At 32.2% G+C, this 21,485-nt stretch overlaps 3 protein-coding genes across 8 annotated transcripts; all 3 read left to right on the top strand.

Annotated features, from left to right (window-relative positions):
* The first annotated feature begins 278 nt into the window (after nucleotides 1–278).
* LOC137808134 (calcineurin B-like protein 9) lies at nucleotides 279–4,444 on the top strand. Of its 4 annotated transcripts, none has more exons than XM_068609092.1 (9): nucleotides 279–428; nucleotides 1,208–1,341; nucleotides 2,242–2,324; nucleotides 2,758–2,817; nucleotides 3,202–3,310; nucleotides 3,404–3,456; nucleotides 3,700–3,780; nucleotides 3,919–4,031; nucleotides 4,128–4,444. In XM_068609092.1, the coding sequence occupies exons 2-9, from the start codon at nucleotides 1,263–1,265 to the stop codon at nucleotides 4,189–4,191; spliced, it is 642 nt and encodes a 213-aa protein (XP_068465193.1). In that variant the 5' UTR covers nucleotides 279–428; nucleotides 1,208–1,262; the 3' UTR covers nucleotides 4,192–4,444. The 4 variants fall into 4 exon arrangements, with proteins under 4 accessions (XP_068465193.1, XP_068465194.1, XP_068465195.1 ...); XM_068609093.1 differs by having other exon boundaries at nucleotides 281–428; nucleotides 1,163–1,341; XM_068609094.1 differs by having other exon boundaries at nucleotides 295–484.
* A 7,933-nt stretch (nucleotides 4,445–12,377) lies between these two features.
* On the top strand, nucleotides 12,378–15,831 carry LOC137808135 (uncharacterized). 2 transcript variants are annotated; one of them, XM_068609097.1, is made up of 3 exons: nucleotides 12,378–12,583; nucleotides 12,747–13,288; nucleotides 15,484–15,831. In XM_068609097.1, the coding sequence occupies exons 1-3, from the start codon at nucleotides 12,400–12,402 to the stop codon at nucleotides 15,739–15,741; spliced, it is 984 nt and encodes a 327-aa protein (XP_068465198.1). In that variant the 5' UTR covers nucleotides 12,378–12,399; the 3' UTR covers nucleotides 15,742–15,831. The 2 variants fall into 2 exon arrangements, with proteins under 2 accessions (XP_068465198.1, XP_068465199.1); XM_068609098.1 differs by having other exon boundaries at nucleotides 12,380–12,583; nucleotides 15,533–15,831.
* A 1,354-nt stretch (nucleotides 15,832–17,185) lies between these two features.
* Nucleotides 17,186–21,436, top strand: LOC137808136 (putative casein kinase II subunit beta-4). Of its 2 annotated transcripts, none has more exons than XM_068609099.1 (5): nucleotides 17,186–17,508; nucleotides 19,296–19,514; nucleotides 19,744–19,853; nucleotides 19,942–20,107; nucleotides 20,949–21,436. In XM_068609099.1, the coding sequence occupies exons 1-5, from the start codon at nucleotides 17,352–17,354 to the stop codon at nucleotides 21,077–21,079; spliced, it is 783 nt and encodes a 260-aa protein (XP_068465200.1). In that variant the 5' UTR covers nucleotides 17,186–17,351; the 3' UTR covers nucleotides 21,080–21,436. The 2 variants fall into 2 exon arrangements, with proteins under 2 accessions (XP_068465200.1, XP_068465201.1); XM_068609100.1 differs by having other exon boundaries at nucleotides 19,942–20,104.
* The last annotated feature ends 49 nt before the right edge of the window (nucleotides 21,437–21,485 follow it).

Below are 21,485 nucleotides of genomic sequence, written 5' to 3' on the forward strand. Positions count from 1 at the left end.
AACGACACTTTCGTTTACCACATTAAACAAAATTAGTCTCTAGACTTATTTAAATTAAAAATTACAATAAATAAATTTGTCTTAATTTCAGTTGAATTTATTTGAACTCAAATTTTTAACTATTTGCCAAACGAAGTCTTCTCAACTAAGACTAACGTTTCCAACTTTACTTTAGTTCAGACAAGACAGCGTGAATCTCTAAATTATACAATATATATTTTCCAAAAAAATAACATATATATTTATTTATTTATATATATATATAAAAGGTAATAAATATGGCATCATACATACATAGCATAAGACAGTCTCATTTTCCCTTTCGCTCTTTCTCTTTCTCTGCATCTCCGCGTATCCAAATTTTCTCTCTCTACCTCCCTCTCGGAACGCACTCTTATGCCCATTTTCTGAACACGCTTTTCAAGAGGGTCAGTTTCTTTTCCATCTTTTTCTCAGGGCTCCGATTTGTGCTCATTTTTACCCTGTGAGGATTCTTTTTTTCTTTTTTCGAGTTTCACTTGTTTTGATTTAGATGCCCCTTTCTTTGATGGGGTTTATGGGAGGGGAAAAAGGAAGTACAATGTGGGTTTCATGTTGTTGTGGTTTTTCTTTTCTTTTGCTGAACAATTAGGCTTGAGGGCTTTCTTTCTTTCATTTTTCTTTTTTTTTTGACAAATAGTTTTTCCGTTGTTCTTCTTGACTCCTTTTGTACGCTGTGATTTCCAGATTATGGAAATAAAGTAATAAGTTTGGCTTGTGTCACGTGTCGATGGGATTATGTGATGTTGATTGTTCTTTAAGTTTTTGAGGATTGTTTCATCATTCTTGTAATGGGATAAATCGGAATTCAAGGTCAATTTTTTTTTTATTTCTTGATTACTCGATATGTTTGTTATTTGCTCCTTTTGCTTCTTAAGGTTGTAACTTGTTTTTGAAAAAGTCTTTGCAATAATTACATAAATTATGTCTCTTTGTGACACCTGAGCTCATAGCCTTCATTTGTTAATTATCAATTATTGCTTCTGACATAGAGTGTTGGAATCCTTTGGAGTGGAACACTGTTAGTTTTTTTTAAAATAACTTTTAGTTTTTTTAGTCCATCTACGGTGCATTATTGTAGGGTTGAATTGTTTATTTATTATTAAATATTGTGGTGTTTCAGTTGGGTTGGAATGGTTAAAGATGGTTTTGATGATATATATTTCAGTTAAGTTTGAGCGCTGGTCCTGTGCCGTGCTTCCTTACCTGCATTTTCTCCATAAATGGGCTGTTTCGTCTCTCGGTCAAGAAGAAAGTTTCCTGCACAGGAGAAGACAGTAACTCTTGCAGCAGAGACTGCTTGTAAGTTGATCAACACTTCCAGAGAAAGGATGCAATGCTTTAATTCTTGTACAATGATATGTGACTGCATCTCCTTCTGAGGAGTTGCTTTTCTGTGAATTTACTTTTGGCCTTGCATTCTTGCTTGACGAATCTAATAAGTATAATACAAATCATGAAAAACGAAAGTTGTAGTATTTTATCTGTAAGGGCTTGCTGTTATTTATGGTATGTTCCAGCGCCTGTGAGGTTTTTGGGATGGGAAAGATTGCAAATTTGTAACAAACAAAACAAAGTTACTTTGGTTGGTTTATTGTTGAAAGTCAGCAAGCGTGGAGCTTTAGAAACAGGCTCTTCCCTTTGGTCATACCCAATCTTATTCTATCTTAATTTTGCCTACATTAAGGTGAAAAGACCATGCTCTGTCAGTATTGCTTTATCTGTGGGTATATAAATGGAGTATATCTGTAAGGCAATAATGTAAATTTTAGTTTTTCTTTATCTAGTGAAGTAAATCGAAGAAAATGTTGTTGGTTGCTTTTTGCAAAATTGAAGAGATTAAAGAACCTTACATCTTTTCTGTTAAATTAGATTCCCTAAGTCTGCCATTAGTTTCGAATTTACACTCTGTCACTAACTTAATCAGAAAAGCCTCTTTTCTCTTCCATTTGCTACAAAAAATTTCTACTCACACACGCAATAACAAATTTGCAAATTTAAGTAATGAAATTGGAGTGAGTTGCGTTTATTTGTATCCTTATATCAATTGAAATGGGTTTAATAGTTGTCTTGGGATCTGTTACCAGTCAATTATTTAGAACAATGTTTCCATCTAGTGATTCATTTGTTACAAAATTGTTGCCTATTTCTCCATATTTAGTTTTGTAGTTTAATATCAAGTTTTGGTTTTCCATTTCCCAGTTACTGTTAGTGAGGTTGAAGCACTGTATGAGCTTTTTAGGAGCATCAGCAGTTCTGTTATCGATGATGGACTGATAAACAAGGTACTAAGATTTTTTTTCATTTTTCCATTTTCCGCATAAGGTTGTTTTTGATGATTGTTACTTTTTATGGTTTGTACCTCCCCTCATTCTTTGAGGGACTTAGTTATATTCTGACATCTCTTGCAATGGGTATTTTGTCATGAGAGATCTGGTCATACATTTCCATTTGTAATTTTGTCAAGAATTTAATTTGTACTTTACTTCAGTTTGGAATATTCCAATTATTCAATTATGTGTAATATAAGGATAATCGGTTGCTATTTTCTCAATAATGCTTCCAGGCATGAATGATCTACAATAGAATATCACTTTTGTTAAGCTTTTCTTTCATATATTTGATAAAAATACTTTATATACTTTATTGTCCTAAGACAACTTGTTCTCACATGGAATTCGGTGTCCATATTTTGGTTTTGATGATCTTTCCTTTCAGGAAGAATTTCAATTGGCAATCTTCAAAAACAAGAAAAAGGAGAACATTTTTGCAACTCGGGTACTATACACTTCCTACTTATACTGTTTTTGCTCTCTTGATAGTTAGTAATAAGTATGCTAGAATGGCCAATGTTTCTTGAAAGCATTTGTGAATGACTATAGACTGTCCAAAAGAAAATTTCATTGTAATCTTTGGATCAACAATTTGCAATAAAAGTAGGGATTGAAGAAATTTTCTGTTTCTCTTTGATCTTCTGAAAGAATCTCAATACATTAACCTTTCAGCATATGCCCCTAACATTTATTGTGAACCATTTGCTTCCATCCAGTTTTTGTCAAATTTATGTATGCAGATTATGTTTGATTATGTCATTGTCACTCTCGGGCATCTCTATGAAGTAATCCTTCAGTTGACTAGATTTCCATTGATACCGTCGTGCAGATCTTTGATCTATTTGATGTCAAGAAGAAGGGAGTCATTGACTTCGAAGACTTTGTTAGATCTCTCAATGTTTTCCATCCAAATGTGTCATTAGAAGACAAGATAGCCTGTAAGTTAATAGTCAAATCCTCAATTTTATCCTAAATTCCTTACTGCGTGATCTAGCCATTGATACATTAGGTTGATTGATGTCTTGTTTCAGTTTCATTTAGGCTCTATGATTTGCGCAATACTGGCTTTATAGAGCGTGCAGAGGTAAGATGATGATTCTTTATTCATCTGTCTTCATGCTAACAAAGTGCACATCGCTACAAAACAAAATAAGTGCTCACCTACGCATAGATAGGTCTTGGCTGCGATGTGATGATTTACATTTTGGTCTGGTGTATTTTGTCGTGGCATCCATTTGCAGCCTCTGCATTCCTGTCCTATAATTTGAATGGACTTATTCATTTTTCTTTTTGTAAACTTGTTCATTTTTCTTTTTTGTGCTTTCAGGTTAAAGAAATGTTAATTGCACTTCTTTATGAATCGGACATGAAGTTGGCAGATGATGTCATTGAAACAATTCTGAACAAGGTGGCTTATGCTTATTATCGAATTCCTGTATAATATAAAGTAACAATAGATACCTTGTCTGCATGATGGAAAATAATAGATTTTATTATCACAAACTAAATAAAAGTCTTAGCCTGTCATTGGATTTTTTTTGTCTAGACTTTCTCGGAAGCTGACCTAAACGAAGATGGGAAAATAGACCTGGAGGAATGGACAAATTTTGTTGCTAAGAATCCATCACTATTAAAAATCATGACGCTGCCTTATCTGAGGTATGTGTTGAATTATTTTTATGGTACATATGAATTTACCTTTATCCATTTTTTATATTCTGGATATGTAATAATTTGTTAATCTTGAACATGCAGGGACATAACAACTTCTTTCCCAAGTTTTATTTTTAACTCTAACGTGGATGAAGTTGCTGCGTAAAATATAAAGCTTTAGGTTATGCGATTGGTGGGAAAATTGGATGTGTTGAAGAAAGAGTGAAATATAGGGAGTCTTATTTGATTAGTCAAGTTAGCCTTACTCAGTAAATTGTAAATGAAGTTGGCATTTGAATTTTTCTAGTCACATGTCATGTTAGTGCCTGTTTGGAGACCCTTTATTTCTAAGGGATTTTTTTAGTAGATATATTTGACATGAGTTGCAATGAAAAAACAACAGCTTATGGAATCCAAAAGTTGTACAAAGTTGTGTTCAGAACAAGTTGGAAGAACAGTAAACTAAATTTAGAGATCTTTTAGAATCAAATTCTTATAACTAAGCATGCCACCGAGTCATTCATTTGGCCAGACAGATTAATAGTCTTTTTAATTTATCTGATTAGAGATATTAGATAATCTATTAACCCTTAAAAAAATAACGAGTAAGATTAACTTAATTTATCTTCCTGATATGGGATTAGAAATGGTAGGAAGTAAAATTCTGAAACGAAAAATACGTCAGGATGATGCAGTTGTAGACGAACTATTGAAATTTGTATTTTATTTTATTATTTGATGAAAAATGGAAAGCGAAGGGACAGAATAAGATTTGGAAAGACAGAATGACCTCAACTAGGGAGGGGTGTGTTTGGTGGTTTCGTTTCGTGAAGAGTCAAACTAAATAATAGCATCTTTGATTGAGTTTAGAGAGAGACCAAAACACAAGAACTGAGGCACAATCATGATGTTTCTCGTATATTCCAATACATATCTACCACATGTTAGTTTCCTTACCAAACATCAGTCATTATGTGTTTATACTACACTCTAACAAATATACCTACTTTATAAATTATTTTTAATAATAAAATAAATTGAACTAAAATATTATTATTTTAAGTTATCAAATAAATACTTTCTATTTAACAAGTGTCATGACATCACTACTTTGACACCTATAGAGTTAAATACACTCACTCCATAATCCATAAATTATTATTTTATTTTTTAATTTAAAACAATTGATTGTGAAATGTGTGTTATTTTCTTATTTAGTGTGAAAGAAACTTTTCCCCATAAAGAAAATGCAATTCATTCCGTCCATTAGTAATTTAGTATGTTTGAAATTTGAACCACCTTGGATTGGTGGACACTATGAAAGTGCTAACATTTATGTTCTATTCTCATGTTAATGGTAATTTTTTGGAAAATAAAATCTTTTGGGTTCAATCAATTGTGAATGAAATCTCTAATTTATATTGTATAATAAACGAGCGTTCTTAGTTTATTTGAGATCTTAATCCAATTTTGGGAAAGTTGTTATATTTTAATGTATTCAAATATGAATCACAATTTTTCTTTGTACCATTTATATTATTGTTCAAAATAGAAGTGTGCTTATTTTTTTGCTGTTACCTTTTTTAATTTGAACAAATGAAGTTGAAAAATTAGGATAATCTTTTTAACCTCCAATATCATGCTTATTTTTAACATTTGGTAATAATAATAAACTATTAATTTTTTCGGACAATCATGTTCTTCCTTTTTTTATCTTGTTCTTTCAATTGGTAGTTGGGATTTGGAGATTAATTTATTTAAAGATATGATATATGTTTTTACTTATATTATAATTGTAATTTAAATATTTCTTGTATCTTCCTATTGAGAATATTTCTTTAGTTTTATGTGTAAATCATTTATTTGATTGACATTAGTATCAGTATAGTTCTAACATTCTACTGGTAGGATACATTATTTATTAAAAAATATTAAAAGTATTATTTATCACATAATTTCAAATTCAATATATGATTTATTAAAATTATTATATTTTTCATACAAATGAGTATAGAAAGTGTATCAATGTAAATAAAACAATAATTTGGTGTAATTCCTGACAAATAGGCATAACATATGGAGTAGGAAATTATATGGAGCATGTCTCTCGAATCTGATTGTATATAAATAGTAGGCATACATTAAATGAATATACAAAAATATATTTTTCATAATATTATGATATTTTCCATAATATATTCTACAAAATTTTCTTTCACCTTTTTGTTTTTCCTCGATAGTCATGTATGTTGGAAACTCCAAAGACATAATTACGGATATTGGAATAAGCTAAATAAAGAGTTACTTTGTTAACTCTTAAAACAATCAAATCCTAAGCTAATTATTTATGTTATTAGAATGTTTCTCTATTCATTATGGTTTTGACAATTATAAATAAATGTATCACACTTTTGTATCAAGACAGTTTTATGAATAATACATTTACAATTTCAATTCAAAGAAGATCAATTCTCAGGAGAGTGGTTTCTTGATTTTCAAGAATTGGAAGAAGTTGTCAAGATTGGGCTTGAAACTGAGGAGGAGCAGAAGAAAAAGTCTGAGAAACAATTAAAAGAAAGTAAAAAGATTGACTGCAAGGCATGAATGTTGCTACATCAATGTGTTTCAGCTGCCATTTTCTAGAAGATCTCAAAATCTTAGTCTGTTAAGCATATTTGGGACATATTAGAACAAACCTATGGAAATACTGGCAGGGTTAATAAAGTGAGATTGCAATCACTCATAAGACAATTTGAATTATTGTCCATGGCTGATCAAGAATCAATGAATGATTATTTCAGTAAAATTCAAGCAATTGCAAATTCCATGCGATGTTGTGATGAGCAATTCCTGATTCAAAGGTGGTTGAGAAGATTCTTAGAACTTTGACTCCTGCCTTTGATCACATTGTTGTGGACATTGAAGAATCCAAGGAGTTGGATGCAATGACAGTAGAAGAATTCCAGAATTCCCTTGAAGCATATGAGCAACGATTAGTTTCAAGAAAAGGAAAAGAAAAGATAATAAAGCAAGTTTTCCAGGCTCAAATTGCTGGCAAAGGAAGAGGAAAAAATGGTTGGAAAAAAGAAAGGATGAGGAAGAGCAAAAGGAGGTCAATCAAGTGATTGATCTGCTTCAAGCAATCAGATCCAGAGTCAAAACAGTGTGCAAAGGCAGAAGTTGGCTACTGGCAGAGTGAGTCAAGATCATGGATTCAAGAAATTCCATGATAAAAGAAAACCGTAGTGTTATAATTGTGGTAAGTATGGTCATTTTGCAGCTGAATGTTGGGAAACTGATCACAGTAACAACACTGGATAATTATCCAAGAAAGATGAAGATTCTGATATTGATCAAGTATTATTGATGGCCACTACAAATCAGGATGAATATGTTTTAAGTTGATACTTAAACATAGGTTATTTCAATCATATGAGTGGTAACAGGGAGTGAATTATTGATTTTGATTCTAGTGTAAAAAATAACAGGGAGTAAACGTGCGTTGAATGAATATACAAAAATATTTTTTCCATAATATTTTGATATAATTCTCTTTGTTTGTGAGTAATTTTTAGTAAGAAATTATGTGTTAGGTGGGAAAATAAGCATGTTTATGTTGTTTGCTAGAAGTTTATATTTATTAAATTGCTAAAACTCATTTAGAATGATTTCATCTTCTACTAGCTAGATTTTAAAATTATGCATTTGTGATTAGTATCTTAATTAATCAGATTTTTAAATGATTGAATAAGAATCATATGTTGTTATTTCATGATATAATTACACCTTTATCATTTAGAACACTAGAAAGCTAGCCACAGTATAAAACAGACCCTGGGATTTTAAAATTTCTTGAAAATATGTATTAAAGAGATAGATATATTTCCAGTTGGCAAGAAACACATTTTGAGTAAGGAAGATTGGAAAAACTGTGGGAGGGAAAAAATTAAAGATTCATTAAAAAATAATTTTCAATCTTTTATTAAGTTAATTGAGAAAGACATTAGACTTAGTTGGAATAATGAGAAACATAACATACAAATAATGATGGGTTAGAAAAATAACATATTTGTATTGTAGTGTTGCACTATGCAAGTAATTTTGATTTCATGTTGTAATTGATTTTTTATTTTATTTTAATTATTTTTGTTTTAATTTCATGTCAAGATCTATATGTGTATAAAACATTTAACGTTGATAATAAATAATAATCCTTAAGGTACTGAAAATGTGAATAAAGAACAACCAAATAAAGTTGTACATTTTACAATCAAATGCTACAATAAACGAATTAAGAGGTGTACACCATTAATTATTTTTTATGTATATACTTTTAAAATAATTCTGACATTTTAATTGTTTACTTCTAATATTATTTTTAAATTAATTAAAATATAATAATCCCTTTTAATTAAAAATGCATTTTCTAGACAACATTTTATTTTATTAGTGTTTATAAGATATTTTATATAATTATAAAATTAAAATAAGGCTTTTGTATTGTCCAATCCAAACAAATAGTTATTAATTTTAGTTAAAAAATGGTTTTTTTATAATTTTAACCAAACATTAATTTTAAGAAACTCATAGTATACAATGTAGGTTTAAAACATGAATAAACGTAAATTGAACACATACAATTATGTTCACATATAGATCTTATCATATCATGATTCTCACACAATCATACAATCACAATCAAAAAGGAATAGACACTTAACTTTATCCATGAGTGATCCTAATTGAGCAGTTACTTTATCTCCTTTTCTCCCAATCTATCTCTTAGCAATTCCGTTCTTGTCACACACACTTTCGTGATGGCTAACAGTGAGACAACTATTATTTGCAGAGACAGAACCCTATAACCTTTAGTACCCAATCTCCATCAGATGTAGGTTTTCCAGTAGGTATATCATCAGATATATATTTCTCACATTAACCAATGGGCCTTTAATTCTATTATTATTATTAAATCATATTTGGGCTCAAAGCCCAAACTCTAAGTCATGTGAGTCACTTTATAGAAATTAATTTACATAATTTCTTACATTCTCCCACTTGACTCATATGAGTTATAATATTTTCATGATTTAATAATTACATAAATGCGCATTTAAAAGGCCTTACATAAATTGGTTCTATCATTAATCATAATCAAGGATACAGAAATAATAAGAGTCATGGCGGTTATATGTCATTTTAATCGACACATTTCCTTCCATGTACTACTATATCATCTTTTCTCCTTAATATGGCTTTATAGTGAGAAATTCATAATAGGTTCAAACATAATGTCATTGTCATCAATAACAACATAATTTGTTTTCCACAACATAATAACATAATTTGCATGCATATACATAAAGTAGAAAACAACATAAATTTCAGAAACTTTATTTATCAATGAGCTCAAAGTGTCAAATAAGCATTGATAGCAACATTCATAATTCACTAGTAACATAATGCCCATATTTACAACATGACCAGTAAATGTTTTTGGGCGGTAACCCTTTTGTTAAAGGGTCAACAATCATAAGATCAGTGCTAATACGTTCTATTGACACTTTATGCTTCTGAACTTCTTCTTTAACGACAAAGTATTTCAATTCCATATGTTTAGCACCTTTGGAATACTTGTCGTTTTTTAGAAAAGAAGACTGCTGCGGAGTTATCACAATAAATTTTCAGCGGCTTGGCAATACTGTCAACAATTCCAAGTCCTGAAATTAAATTCCGCAACCAATTAGCCTGAACTGTGGCCTCAAAGCATGCCACAAATTCATCTTCCATAGTGGACGCAGCAATGACTGACTGCTTCGCACTTTTCCATGAAATCGCTCCTCTGGCTAAAAGATACACATAACCAAATGTAGACTTTCGTGTATCCACACAACCAGCAAAATCTGAATCTGTATATCCAATCACCTCAAGATGATCAGATCTTTTATAAGTAAGCATGTGATCTTTCGTTCCTTGCAAGTATCTTAAACCTTTCTTTGCAACTTTCCAATGATCCAATCCTGGATTACTCTGGTATCTACCAAGCATACCAACTGCAAAACTAATATCTGGTCGTGTACAAGTTTTGAGCATTCATTAAACTCCCAACAATAGATGCATAAGGTATATTCTCCATCTGTTTCCGTTCCAAATCATTCTTTGGACATTGCATGAGACTAAATTTGTCTCCTTTCTGTATTGGAACAGGAGATGTCGAACATTTATCCATTCTGAATCTCTCTAAAACTTTATTAATATATGATTTCTGAGACAAACCTAACAATCCTTGTGATCTGTCACGGAATATTTCAATTCCTATCACATAGTATGCCTCACCCATATCTTTCATCTCAAAGTTATTAGAGAGAAACTTCTTAGTCTCACTTAATAGACCAAGATCATTAGTTGCCATGAGAGTCACATATAGTCTTAAAGACCCATTTACACCCGACTCTCTTGCATCCTTCTGGCAATTCTATAAGGCCCCATACATCATTCTATGCCATTGATTTAAGCTCATCTTTCATAGCATCTAACCACTTATCAAAATTGATGGCGTCTGAAAATGAAACTGGATCATTATCAATACCTAAGTCATTTTCTGACTCTTGTAGATAAACCACATAATCATTCGAAATAGCAGACTTTCTTTCTCTTTGAGATCTTCTTAATACTATTTCTTGTGGTTGTTCTACTACAGGTTCATTGTTAACTTCATGATCATTAATTTGTTGTTCTTCTTCATTGTTGAGTGACTCAACTACATTAGGAACAACAATACTTGAAGTAAAGGTACTAGTTAAAGGAACTTGTACTCTAACTTCCTTAATCTCCACATTTTGTGAAGTATCACTCCCACTGGTTTCACAAATTTCAATGAACTGTGCATTTCCAGATTCAACAATTCTTGTGCTATGGGTAGGACAGTAAAACATATACCCTTTTGACTTTGCTGGATAACCAATGAAATATCCACTGATTGTTCTTGCATCCAATTTCTTTTTCTTGCGGATTGTATATTCTAACTTCTGTTTGACATCCCCAAACATGCAGGTGTCTCAAACTGGGTTTCCTTCCTGTCCACAATTCAAAAGGTGTCTTTTGAACTGCCTTAGTAGGAACCCTGTTCAACAGATACATGGCAGTTTTTAAAGCATACATCCACAATGAAACAGGTACAGTGATATAAACTGAAACATTCCCAAATATAAAAGAGTATCCAACATCATCAAGTTTAGACAATAAAACTAAATTCCTAGATACCCTAGGTACATAAAATAAATAAAAAAATTATCCATTAAATCTAAATAAAATCCAGTGTCGAGCCAACTGCTTTCACTGGAACCTTCTCTCTATTCCCCATGAAGACAAACTTTTCATTTGGCTTTATGGTTCAGGTTGAAAGTAATCCCCTTCTTTTCGAACCAAGCCTTACGTTTCAGACAATCCTTTTGGAAATGTCCAGCTTTCTTGCAGAAATGACATTTGTCATTCTTCTTCTGGAGCGTAGTAGAGGACTCATTTATCTTCAGTGGTCCTTTACCCTTTCCATGTTTCTTGAAGACCTTCTTTCCAGCTCCCTGATTGTTCACATAATGTATGGAGTGATTTCCTCGATTCTTCAATCTAGTCTCTTCCTGAACTAACATGCTATGCAATTCATGCATATTCCATTTATCTTTCATAGTGTTATATTATTTGCAGAACCCTATAACCTTTAGTACCCAATCTCCATCAAATGTAGGTTTTCCATTAGGTATATCATCATATATATATTTCTCACATTAACCAATGGGTCTTTAATTCTATTATTATTATTAAATCATATTTGGGCCCAAAGCCCAAACTCTAAGTCATATGAGTCACTTTATAAAAATTAATTTACATAATTTCTTACGTACAAAAGTTAGACTATTTATGTGTATACTGCATACTCTATTTATATTTGAATTGAACACGTGTTTTCTTTTTTTTCTAAATTTTAGGAGATTTAAAATAGATGACTTTTTATTGCATACTTGGGGTACCATAATTATGTTTAAAATAAAATCAAACAATGCTACATAAAAAAAAAAAAAAAAACACATCAAACCCAACCTACAAAATAGTGAAACATTTTTTAATTCATTTATTAAAAAAAATTAATAATCGAATTTCTAATACTTTCTTTTAAAACCATTCCTTTTATTTATTAAAAATTGTAAATCAGGAAAGATAATAATTAAATAAGAATATAATCTTGTAGTTCGATTTTACATTCCAAACTTTTTTTTTTAAAACACAGCGAAATGGGCTTTGTAGATTGGTCCAAAAGGCGTAAACGGGCCTATATAAAGAGTTGATGTTGGTCGCAAAACAAAAGAACTAAGAAGAGATGGAGCAGAAGAAAGAGACGGTGAGGACGATGAGTGAGGAAGCGAAAGAGAGAATTTCAGGGAGACTGTCATGTTTGGAGAACCTTTACTTTCCTCGCGCGCTCGAATCCACTGTCTCTCTCCCTTCTCAACGCAAAGCCATTTTCCGCGATCTTCTCTCAAGAGACGTTGCTCTTTTCTTAGGTTAGTTAATGCTCACCTCCCACTTTGTTCCCTTTCTTTATTCAATTCATATGTGCGTGTTTCGATATTTCCTTGCTGTAATCGAATCCTAATTAAACCCTAACTTAGGTAAGAGACGAGATAATGAGTACCTGAATTGTATGTATTGTTGTATTGTGTGTAGAACGATACGGTTCCAAGCTTACGGGCAATGAACTTAGTGAATTCGACTCGATGAAAGACGATTATGAGATTAATTGGCACATGAAGCGGTTGCGTAGCATAATGAGTCCGTCGGAGGAGGAGTTGAGGATGAGGTCGGTGACGGTGAAGAACCGGAGGCGGGCTTATTTGGATAGATTGGTGTGCGGTGGCCACTACTTCTCTGAGGAGGCCATGAGGGAGAGAGAGCCATATCTGCATCATGAGTATGTGGGCAAGTTTCAGGACCAGAGCGGCAGACGCATGGCACGGCCGGGGGAGCGGTGGTCGGAGACTCTGATGAGAAGGTGTGATGAAGCGGCGCTGGTTGCAAAAATTAGAGGGGAGCAGCAAAGGATGGGAGTGCCGGAAAGAGACTGGGTTGGTAATGACAGAATTCAAGAGGAGGAGGAAGAAGAAGAAGAAGAGGAGGAGGAGGAGGAGGAGGAGGAGGACGACGACGAGGCGGAGGAGGAGAAAGTGGATGACGAGAGAAGAGGTGGTAGCAACGAACAGCCTGTAGAGGTACAACGCTTTAAACTCTCAATCATGTATTTATTTGTCTTTTCTTCTGTTTAACTAGGATAAATAATATCAGTCAAAATTTGGTTTTTAACTGAGCTCATTGATTGGTGATGTGTGGTTCGCATAGTCGTTCCACTTGGTGGGATAACAAGGCTATTGTTGTTGTTCTTGTTTAATCGGATGTAAGTAAAAATAAGATGAAGAGAAATTACAATGGGGAAGAGGGATATGGAAAATCCTCCTAATCGAGAGAACGAAACAGCTAACAACTTAGAAAAAAACACACACACACACACACACATATATATATATATATATATATAAAGAACAAAGCTGTTAAGCTCCTCAAGATATTTGTTAACAAAATCCCGCTAAGAAGGCTGACTGTGTAACACTAAAGAAGTATCATAAATCTAGTGCTGTGCCAATGAAGCCTTAAACATGTCAGAGTTTGGGTCCTATTCATTGTTATTAGAGTCTAGCGAAGCACAATTTGATGTCTCTACTGATCTGTATCTTAAGATGAATCTTAGATGGCTTTGTATCTTACAATACATTAATGAATCGGTGTATTTTTTACCTATGATACGATTCAACTAATAGTATGTTTTTTCACCTTTTCACCAATTTTTATGAAAAAATTAAAAAGTCACGTGAGCTTAAATTTTTAGGTGGAAAGGAATTTGAAGAAACTCTTGTTATCCTATTTGGTTATTCCGCTTTTATGTCACTTACTGATTCAATGCATGTACTTAGCTATTTAATTGTTTTGTTTCCATTTTTCTCAAAAAAAAAAAAAAAAACCTCACAAACTTAAGTATGGAATAATTGTTTTATTATGTTTGACTTTTGCTTAAGTTGTTTTATCTATTTCTAGTTTATGTTGTTTACACTATATTTGAAGTGGTCTTTCATTGTACCTAAATGATTCATGATTCAAATTTTTATTCGATAAATTAAATAAACCATGCTATTGAAGCAGCATAGGTTGTTCATTGGTACAAAAAAATTAGCTTATTTATCCTACCAAAACTATGAAGGCTAGTAATAAAATATTTATCTGGGGACTTACTACACTCAAATTGCCCTGAACGAGGAATTCATAAAGCAACCTGGCTGAACAATTTAAGAACAGTTGACCCACACTTTCTCGGCATGAACAAGACCCTCTTTTTTATAACATCATCATCTATCTTGTATTGTATTATCATAATAAGTTATCTTCTGGTCCCAATGCTCTTGAGGATATGCCTAACTTTGTTTCACACCACATTTGGAATTGATAATCTGCTTTTGCATATTCTAATTTTTATTTGAATTAAAACTCTACATCATATTTACTCAGAGAGAAAAATGACTCATGATATATAACTTTGTATTGGTCTCTCTAAATAATATGAATAGCATCTAATACATATACTTGTGCCAATTAGCTAATCATTTTTGCATTATGTAAAAATTCTTCTCTGATAATTCTGATTCCTGATAGGTCTCAGGAAGTTGTAGAATGAGTTTACATAGTAGTTCGAGAATTAGTTCTGAGGTGATAGTTGGAAGAGCAGGGGGCTTATAACTTAAACAGATGGGTTAAGAGGGAGATTAAGATGGTTTTTCTCCTTATGATGAAGATTAATTGGTTTCAACTGATGATTAATGTATCAATTAAGTTGCAAGTAATTATATTTCGAAGGTTAATTTTTCTCTAGATAACGAGTTAGGGTAGAGGGTTTTTTGATAAATAATCTAAATCAACTGCATACTTCAGTTCTTACTTCAAATCTGTTACATAATTTCAACCGCATGTCACTATTTGGAATCCATTTCATGGTACTATTTTCTTCATTTGATTTGACCCACGTAATTGTGAATTAGCTTACAAGGACTGATCTAATATGTAGTAACTGCGACTGTGCTTTTTATGATGGTCACTATTAGCAAAACATTGAAATTAATATATTCAATAATTATGGGGATCCAGTGATAACACCGCGTATTCAAGACATTGAAGCAATGAAGTTATTTTTTTGCGTTTGTTTTTGGATTATATTATATACCCTGTTATTGTATTATATCTCTTGCTTGAATTCTTTGTTTTGAATAGTTTGGCTATTAATGAAACTATGTATTGTTTCCGTATGACGGTTACTATATGTTTTGGGGACTTGAATAGTTATTTTGCTATTTCCTACTGGCAGAGAGACCTTAATGAGGCTGTTGTAAATGATGATTCCCTATCCAATCCAGGCAGAGTTAGTTTGGAACAAACAGTATCTGCAGAAGAACTGGAGGACAGGATGGATCAATTCACCTACATTATGCAGCAGAAGTTTCTTTTAGGCGAAGATCAGGAACATCTTGATTACTCTAAAATAGATAATGACGAGACCCTCGACGATCATTGGCAGAGGGAGGCCAATATTGATGCAGAGGAGAGATATTTTGCCGATGACTAAACTATGGCATCATACTATTACTGTACTTAAATGTGCCTTTCCCCACCTGTATATTCTTAATGCTAACATCCCTTTTATTTCATTCTAGAACACTGCTCTCATAGGAAGCTTGGTATGGGTCGCGTCTTGCAATTCCCGCAATTACTCACCATCTTTTGCATCCCTTTTCTGACTTAAGTAGTTAAATATTATAAAGTTTTAAACAAGATCAATACCATATAATAGTATTTATGCTAGGAACTAATAACTGAGAAAGTTAAGTAGAAGGTCTTCCTAAACAAAATGTTACCTATTATGAACATTATAATTTACCAATTTGTGTGCACAGGTATTACTTTTATATACATATATCACATATGGAAAGAAGTAATTCTAATTGAAAAATCCAGTCTCATAATTCTAAAAGTCACTACCAATTTCAAATCAAATTAGAGACACATATCTAACCGTTTTTCGTTGAAAGCATGCTCCAAAGCAATTATTACCGCCTCTATTTCAGCGTGCAATGAAATCGCAAACCCAAAATATGCTGCAAAACATTATACATGCCAAATCACCCCCACTATCCTTAAAAGTACCACCATCACTGGCATGTCCAAAACTACCATGTGAAAATCATCAGTATTGCGTTGAATAAATCAAATTAAAATCAATTCACCCGTACAATATTTGTAGAAGAAGGTGGTGCATAGGCGCCCTAAAAGCTTTCAAATTTTGAAATTCAATCATAAGCTTGATGAAATACTTTTACTGTAGCAGTAGGTAATACTGATACCAAGACCAAATAATCTTAAACAATATGCAGTCATACCGTTACAACATGAGTGTTGTACTATGTTTGCAGAATTCAACAATGATTGCAATGTGGCTCGATTCATTTGAAAACAGATACCACCTCCCAGCCAACTCCAAAGAACATGCTCCACTTTACAAGGTGGAAACAAGTATAATATTACAAATCAACAAATTGACAGTCAATTAAGCTCTATAGTAAAAGTTTATTTTAGTTCTTAATATATATATATATCATAACTCTTCCAAACATATTATCATCTAATTATAAATTGGCATGCATGACAAAAATATTGACTTTTATATTAATTATAGCAAAAACTGAAGCATGTTTATATTTAGTGGACAGATAAAAACATTTAATATAACAGGTAGAAAAAGGTTAAAGTGTAGACACTGTTATATTAGTGGCACTATTATTATAATGTTGATATGTTTCTGAGAATGGTGAGTGTAAAAGGGAAGAAATATGTTATTGATGGTGGAAGCGAAAAGATGGGAAGAAACATGGTACGTAATAAATAAAGAGAGGGTCCCCATGGGAAGAATGGTTGGGCAAGTAGGCAGGAGACACGTAGACGCATGGAGAAGAGAGAGAAGTTACTAAAAATGAGATTGTGAATGGAACTCTTATATTTAATTAATGAAACTAACAAACTAATAATCATTTCTTGTTAGAGAATGGATGAGAACAAGAGAGACAGTGAGAAGAAGCATCGTAATCGTGAAAACATGTATTAATATAGAGATTGGAGATTGGCGATTGGAGATTGGATATTGGAAATTGGAGAAGAGGGAAAAGAGGAAAGGAGGAGGGTATGAATGATTACAAAGGAAGAGAAGGAGAAAGTGTTGTTGTTCGGAAGCGAATCAAGGAGAAGACGCAGCAGCAGCAACAACAACAACCCTCTCCTTCCACTGCAAGGCCAAACAACTCTCACCGTCGCTGTCTCTCCCTCCCTAACAACCAACACGGTTTTCTCTTTCTCCTTTCCCCCCAGCTTTTTTATTCATTTTATCACTTTTTACAAACACCGCATTTCTTTCTTTCATTTATTCAACAAAAACAAATCATTCTCCAATCTTCCATCTCAATGCATGAATTCAACTCACCTCTTTCAGATAATTGTTTCATGCTTCGGTATTCAAATTATGGAATTTAAGGTCGTATATTATGATTTCTCTTCATTCGCATGAGTGGGGCAGTTTTGGAAGCCCAGGATCATCATACTCTAATATCTCTGTTTTTCTACCCTAGAGTGTTTTGGACAAGACAATTATGCAGATACTAACTCATTTCAAATGTTAATCATAAAATATATTCTTTGATAAGAAATTTAAAATATTTTTTTAGAGTAATTTAATTAATTAAAAGTTGATAATTTTAAATTCTATAAAATAAAATTTAAGAATTTGAAATTGTTCGTATATTTGTTTATCGTGTTATTGAATTAATTTGGATTGAGGCATTGTCTAGACATCGGTCATGATGCTGCACGCACAATCAAGACTTTTCAATTAGTGTGGATGGGGTTTCTTTCATGCTCAAATTCATCGTGATTATTTTTCAATAATTATTGATATATTTTTATTTTTATTATATATGTTACTGTTATTTTTTAGTTGAAGTTAGTGAGAGATTTCTCAAAGGACATCAACAATGTTTTGTAGAAGATAATTCTTGTTTATTTCTTGTTGACACCAATTGTCATATCTTCAATTCATGTCAAAACATGCAGGTCAGAATTAATTCTTAATTAATATTGGTCAATATTTTCTTGATTAATATGGGTTGGGCTATTTTTTTGTCAACATAAACCACAACATTTTATTGATTTTAGCGAAACTATTTTTTTTATGCATATATGTCAAGGTTTCTTAATCAACCTTAATAGTGATTATTCTTGGTACATTTTATTTATATGCAATGCTATTTTAAGGTCAATGTTAGTTAAGGTTTTCTCAAATAGAGTCACTATTTTTTATTTTGGATGTCAGCTAGAAATTTGTTCTATTAGAGTCTATTGCAGTTATTTTTTATTAATCCTTGCAGAGATTATTTTTCTATTGACATCTTAAAGTTTTTTTTTTTTGTCTGAAGTTTGTCGAGATTTTTTCCTTCTAATGTTGAGGGGAATACTTTGGCCAATTAGAACTTTTTTTTTCCAGTAATGTTAGTTGGAAGAAATTTTAGTAGACTCTAGTAAAAATTGATAAAAAAAGCCTCCCCCAAAGGTTTTGGAGAGAAAAAATCTTAATTAACGTGAGTAAAGAATTTGTGTCAACTGAAAACAGGCTAGATCTGAAAATCTTAGTGATGTTAACTAATATTTAAATTATTAAATTTTTTTTATACATAAATAAATTTTCGTATTTATTTAGTAATAATTAAAATACTCCATCCAATTAAAAAATATTCAAATTCAATAAATATGAATTGTCTAATCCAAACAAAATATTTAAATAATTATAGAATTTAAAATAAAAGAAATTTAAATTTAATATATTTGAGTTTTCTAAAAGTTATGAAATTCTTTAAATGCTCACACAAGAATTTTACCTACTCTCGAAATGAAACTGCCTTGGTTATTTGCAACTTTTTCAAAGCTGTTGGCTCTGTGAGATAAAAAGTGAAAGGAATATGAAAATTTGCGGGCACTTAACTAAGAAGTGAAATAGACCTATTGTTTTGCATGACAATGTTTTGGAGAGAACATGATTACTTGGAATTGATCCTTATTTTTTACGTGTATTGGATGCAGAGGAATCTGAAACAGATATTGAAGGATCTGATGTTAGTGTCTCAGAAGGGGATGACACATCTTGGATCTCATGGTTTTGCAATTTGAGAGGAAATGAATTCTTGTGTGAAGTTGATGATGATTTTGTACAAGATGATTTCAACCTCTGTGGATTAAGTAGTCAAGTGCCTTACTATGATTATGCATTGGATTTAATTTTGGATGTTGAGCCCTCCCACGGTAGGCATATTCTTTTCTTACTTGAATTCAATTTTTATTTTATATTCCAAGTTATGTGATGAAATTCAAAATACCTGTTGCTTTGCTACCACTGCATTCAGATTAAAGTAAGGCAAAAACTTCTTCCATTGATGCTAAATTGAAGTTCACTTATATGACTTCCTATTACCTCTTTAGCCATTCTGCTATTTTCTTGATTGACTGGTAGTGTCGTCTGTCCAATTGTTAGGAGACATGTTCACAGAGGAACAAAATGAGTTAATTGAATCTGCAGCAGAGATGCTTTATGGTCTGATTCATGCCCGGTACATTTTGACAAGCAAAGGAATGGCTGCAATGGTATGATTTTCTCCTAGTTATCCTGTTTTTTTTTATGTTTTATTATGGACAAAGATGGGATTGATAAATGACATTGAATTATCTACAGCTTCACAAGTTCAAAAACTTGGACTTTGGCAGATGTCCAAGAGTTTATTGCTCTGGACAACCCTGCCTTCCAGTTGGCCAGTCAGATATTCCTAGGTCAAGTAATGTAAAAATATATTGCCCCAAGTGTGAAGACACTTACTACCCAAAGTCCAAGTATCAAGGTAGTATCCTTTGAAGTGCCATGTTGAACTTCTGTGAACTATTTATCTTGTCTTTTGAAAATTTGGATTTTGTTATTCTTCCATCCATACACTTCATCATTGCCTTCTAGACTCTTTTATTGGTTGTCAATTAAGGTTGTAATTTGTTAGCTGTCATATCAAGTTTTGGCTTTCTAGCATTTCACTTTCCTCGTACATTTTACTTGCTGCGTGTTACTTTTTTTTTTCTTTTTGTATTGGTATCTAAAATATAAAATAGAAAAGAAAATGTGGGTTGATCCCGAGGTCTTCCTGGTCATGCATGCATAAATTATCATTAAGAATGACACAAGGAACTCAACTAATTATCAAAAGGATTTTTTCTACTTAGATCAGCTGGTAGTACTATATATACACTAAAAAACCAAGCTTTATTCTTAAAAGGGTTTTTTTTACTTCGATTTGTTGCTTCTGGTATTTGAGATGTCGTATATGAAATATGATTATTAGGGGAATAACACATAATATTTTATCTCCCTCAGTTGTTTGAAATTGCCGACTTGTATGCTTTTAGGAAAAAAAAACTCAGAAAAAGAATGGAAAGTGGAAGTCTTTTTTTCCTCATTTTTCACATAGCTGCCATCCAGAAACAAGTGGCATAAAAAAATTAGGAAGATTTGCTTGATTTGTTTTATTTTGTGATTTCATTAACTCAGTTAACAAATCATTTTGTTGAGATTTTGTTATTGCTAACTAGATCCTGGATATTTTGGAATGCCCTATGTTTTGGCTTATGGTTGTTAAATTACTTAAGAGGGAAATACTTTCCCGTATTTCATACACAAATTTCCTGAACTGCCTCTAGACATGGATGGAGCTTATTTTGGAGCCACATTTCCTCACCTCTTTCTGATGACTTACGGGAATCTGAAGCCACAAAAGCCATCACAGAACTATGTACCAAGAGTTTTTGGTTTCAAAGTTCACAAGTCCTGAAGCTGGGTGGAATTTCAAGCTTTGATCAGAGTAAAAATCTGAGCATGCCTTGTTTACTCTTTGTTGTATTTCTTTAAAATGCAGTTCATTTTGAGCTTCTGAGATGAGTACAGTCCAGATCCAAGTGTTTTGTAAACTGTAAAGATATATGCAGGCACACAGCAAGGCAGCTAGCGCTTAATTTTTGGTTTTAGTTTCAAATTCAGTCTGCCATTGTAAAAGCTTTTCTGATAGAATTTTAGGTCAAGAACTTGAATGCACTTCTCAACTTTTATGTCAAACTGCCCAAGAAGTGGCACATGCCACTTTCTTATCAAATGTATTCATGTCATTTACTTATAAAATGTATTCCTGTCTCTTCCCGCATTCCTTTTCAATTTCATTTTATTGAAGTTATAAGAAAATA

The sequence above is a fragment of the Phaseolus vulgaris genome, chromosome 3 (assembly GCF_000499845.2).
Source record: "Phaseolus vulgaris cultivar G19833 chromosome 3, P. vulgaris v2.0, whole genome shotgun sequence".
Taxonomy (NCBI): Eukaryota; Viridiplantae; Streptophyta; class Magnoliopsida; order Fabales; family Fabaceae; genus Phaseolus; species Phaseolus vulgaris.

Bases quoted from the DNA above. Each gene is read 5' to 3' on its own strand.
- LOC137808136 (XM_068609099.1), top strand. From the start codon at position 17,352: ATGAATGATTACAAAGGAAGAGAAGGAGAAAGTGTTGTTGTTCGGAAG. The intron at 17,509-19,295 runs GTTTTCTCTTTC...TATTGGATGCAG, and splicing joins CCTCCCTAACAACCAACACG to AGGAATCTGAAACAGATATT. The intron at 20,108-20,948 runs GTATCCTTTGAA...AACTGCCTCTAG, and splicing joins AAAGTCCAAGTATCAAGGTA to ACATGGATGGAGCTTATTTT.
- LOC137808134 (XM_068609092.1), top strand. From the start codon at position 1,263: ATGGGCTGTTTCGTCTCTCGGTCAAGAAGAAAGTTTCCTGCACAGGAG. The intron at 3,457-3,699 runs GTAAGATGATGA...TTGTGCTTTCAG, and splicing joins GCTTTATAGAGCGTGCAGAG to GTTAAAGAAATGTTAATTGC. The intron at 4,032-4,127 runs GTATGTGTTGAA...TTGAACATGCAG, and splicing joins ATGACGCTGCCTTATCTGAG to GGACATAACAACTTCTTTCC.
- LOC137808135 (XM_068609097.1), top strand. From the start codon at position 12,400: ATGGAGCAGAAGAAAGAGACGGTGAGGACGATGAGTGAGGAAGCGAAA. The intron at 12,584-12,746 runs GTTAGTTAATGC...TATTGTGTGTAG, and splicing joins AGACGTTGCTCTTTTCTTAG to AACGATACGGTTCCAAGCTT. The intron at 13,289-15,483 runs GTACAACGCTTT...TCCTACTGGCAG, and splicing joins GCAACGAACAGCCTGTAGAG to AGAGACCTTAATGAGGCTGT.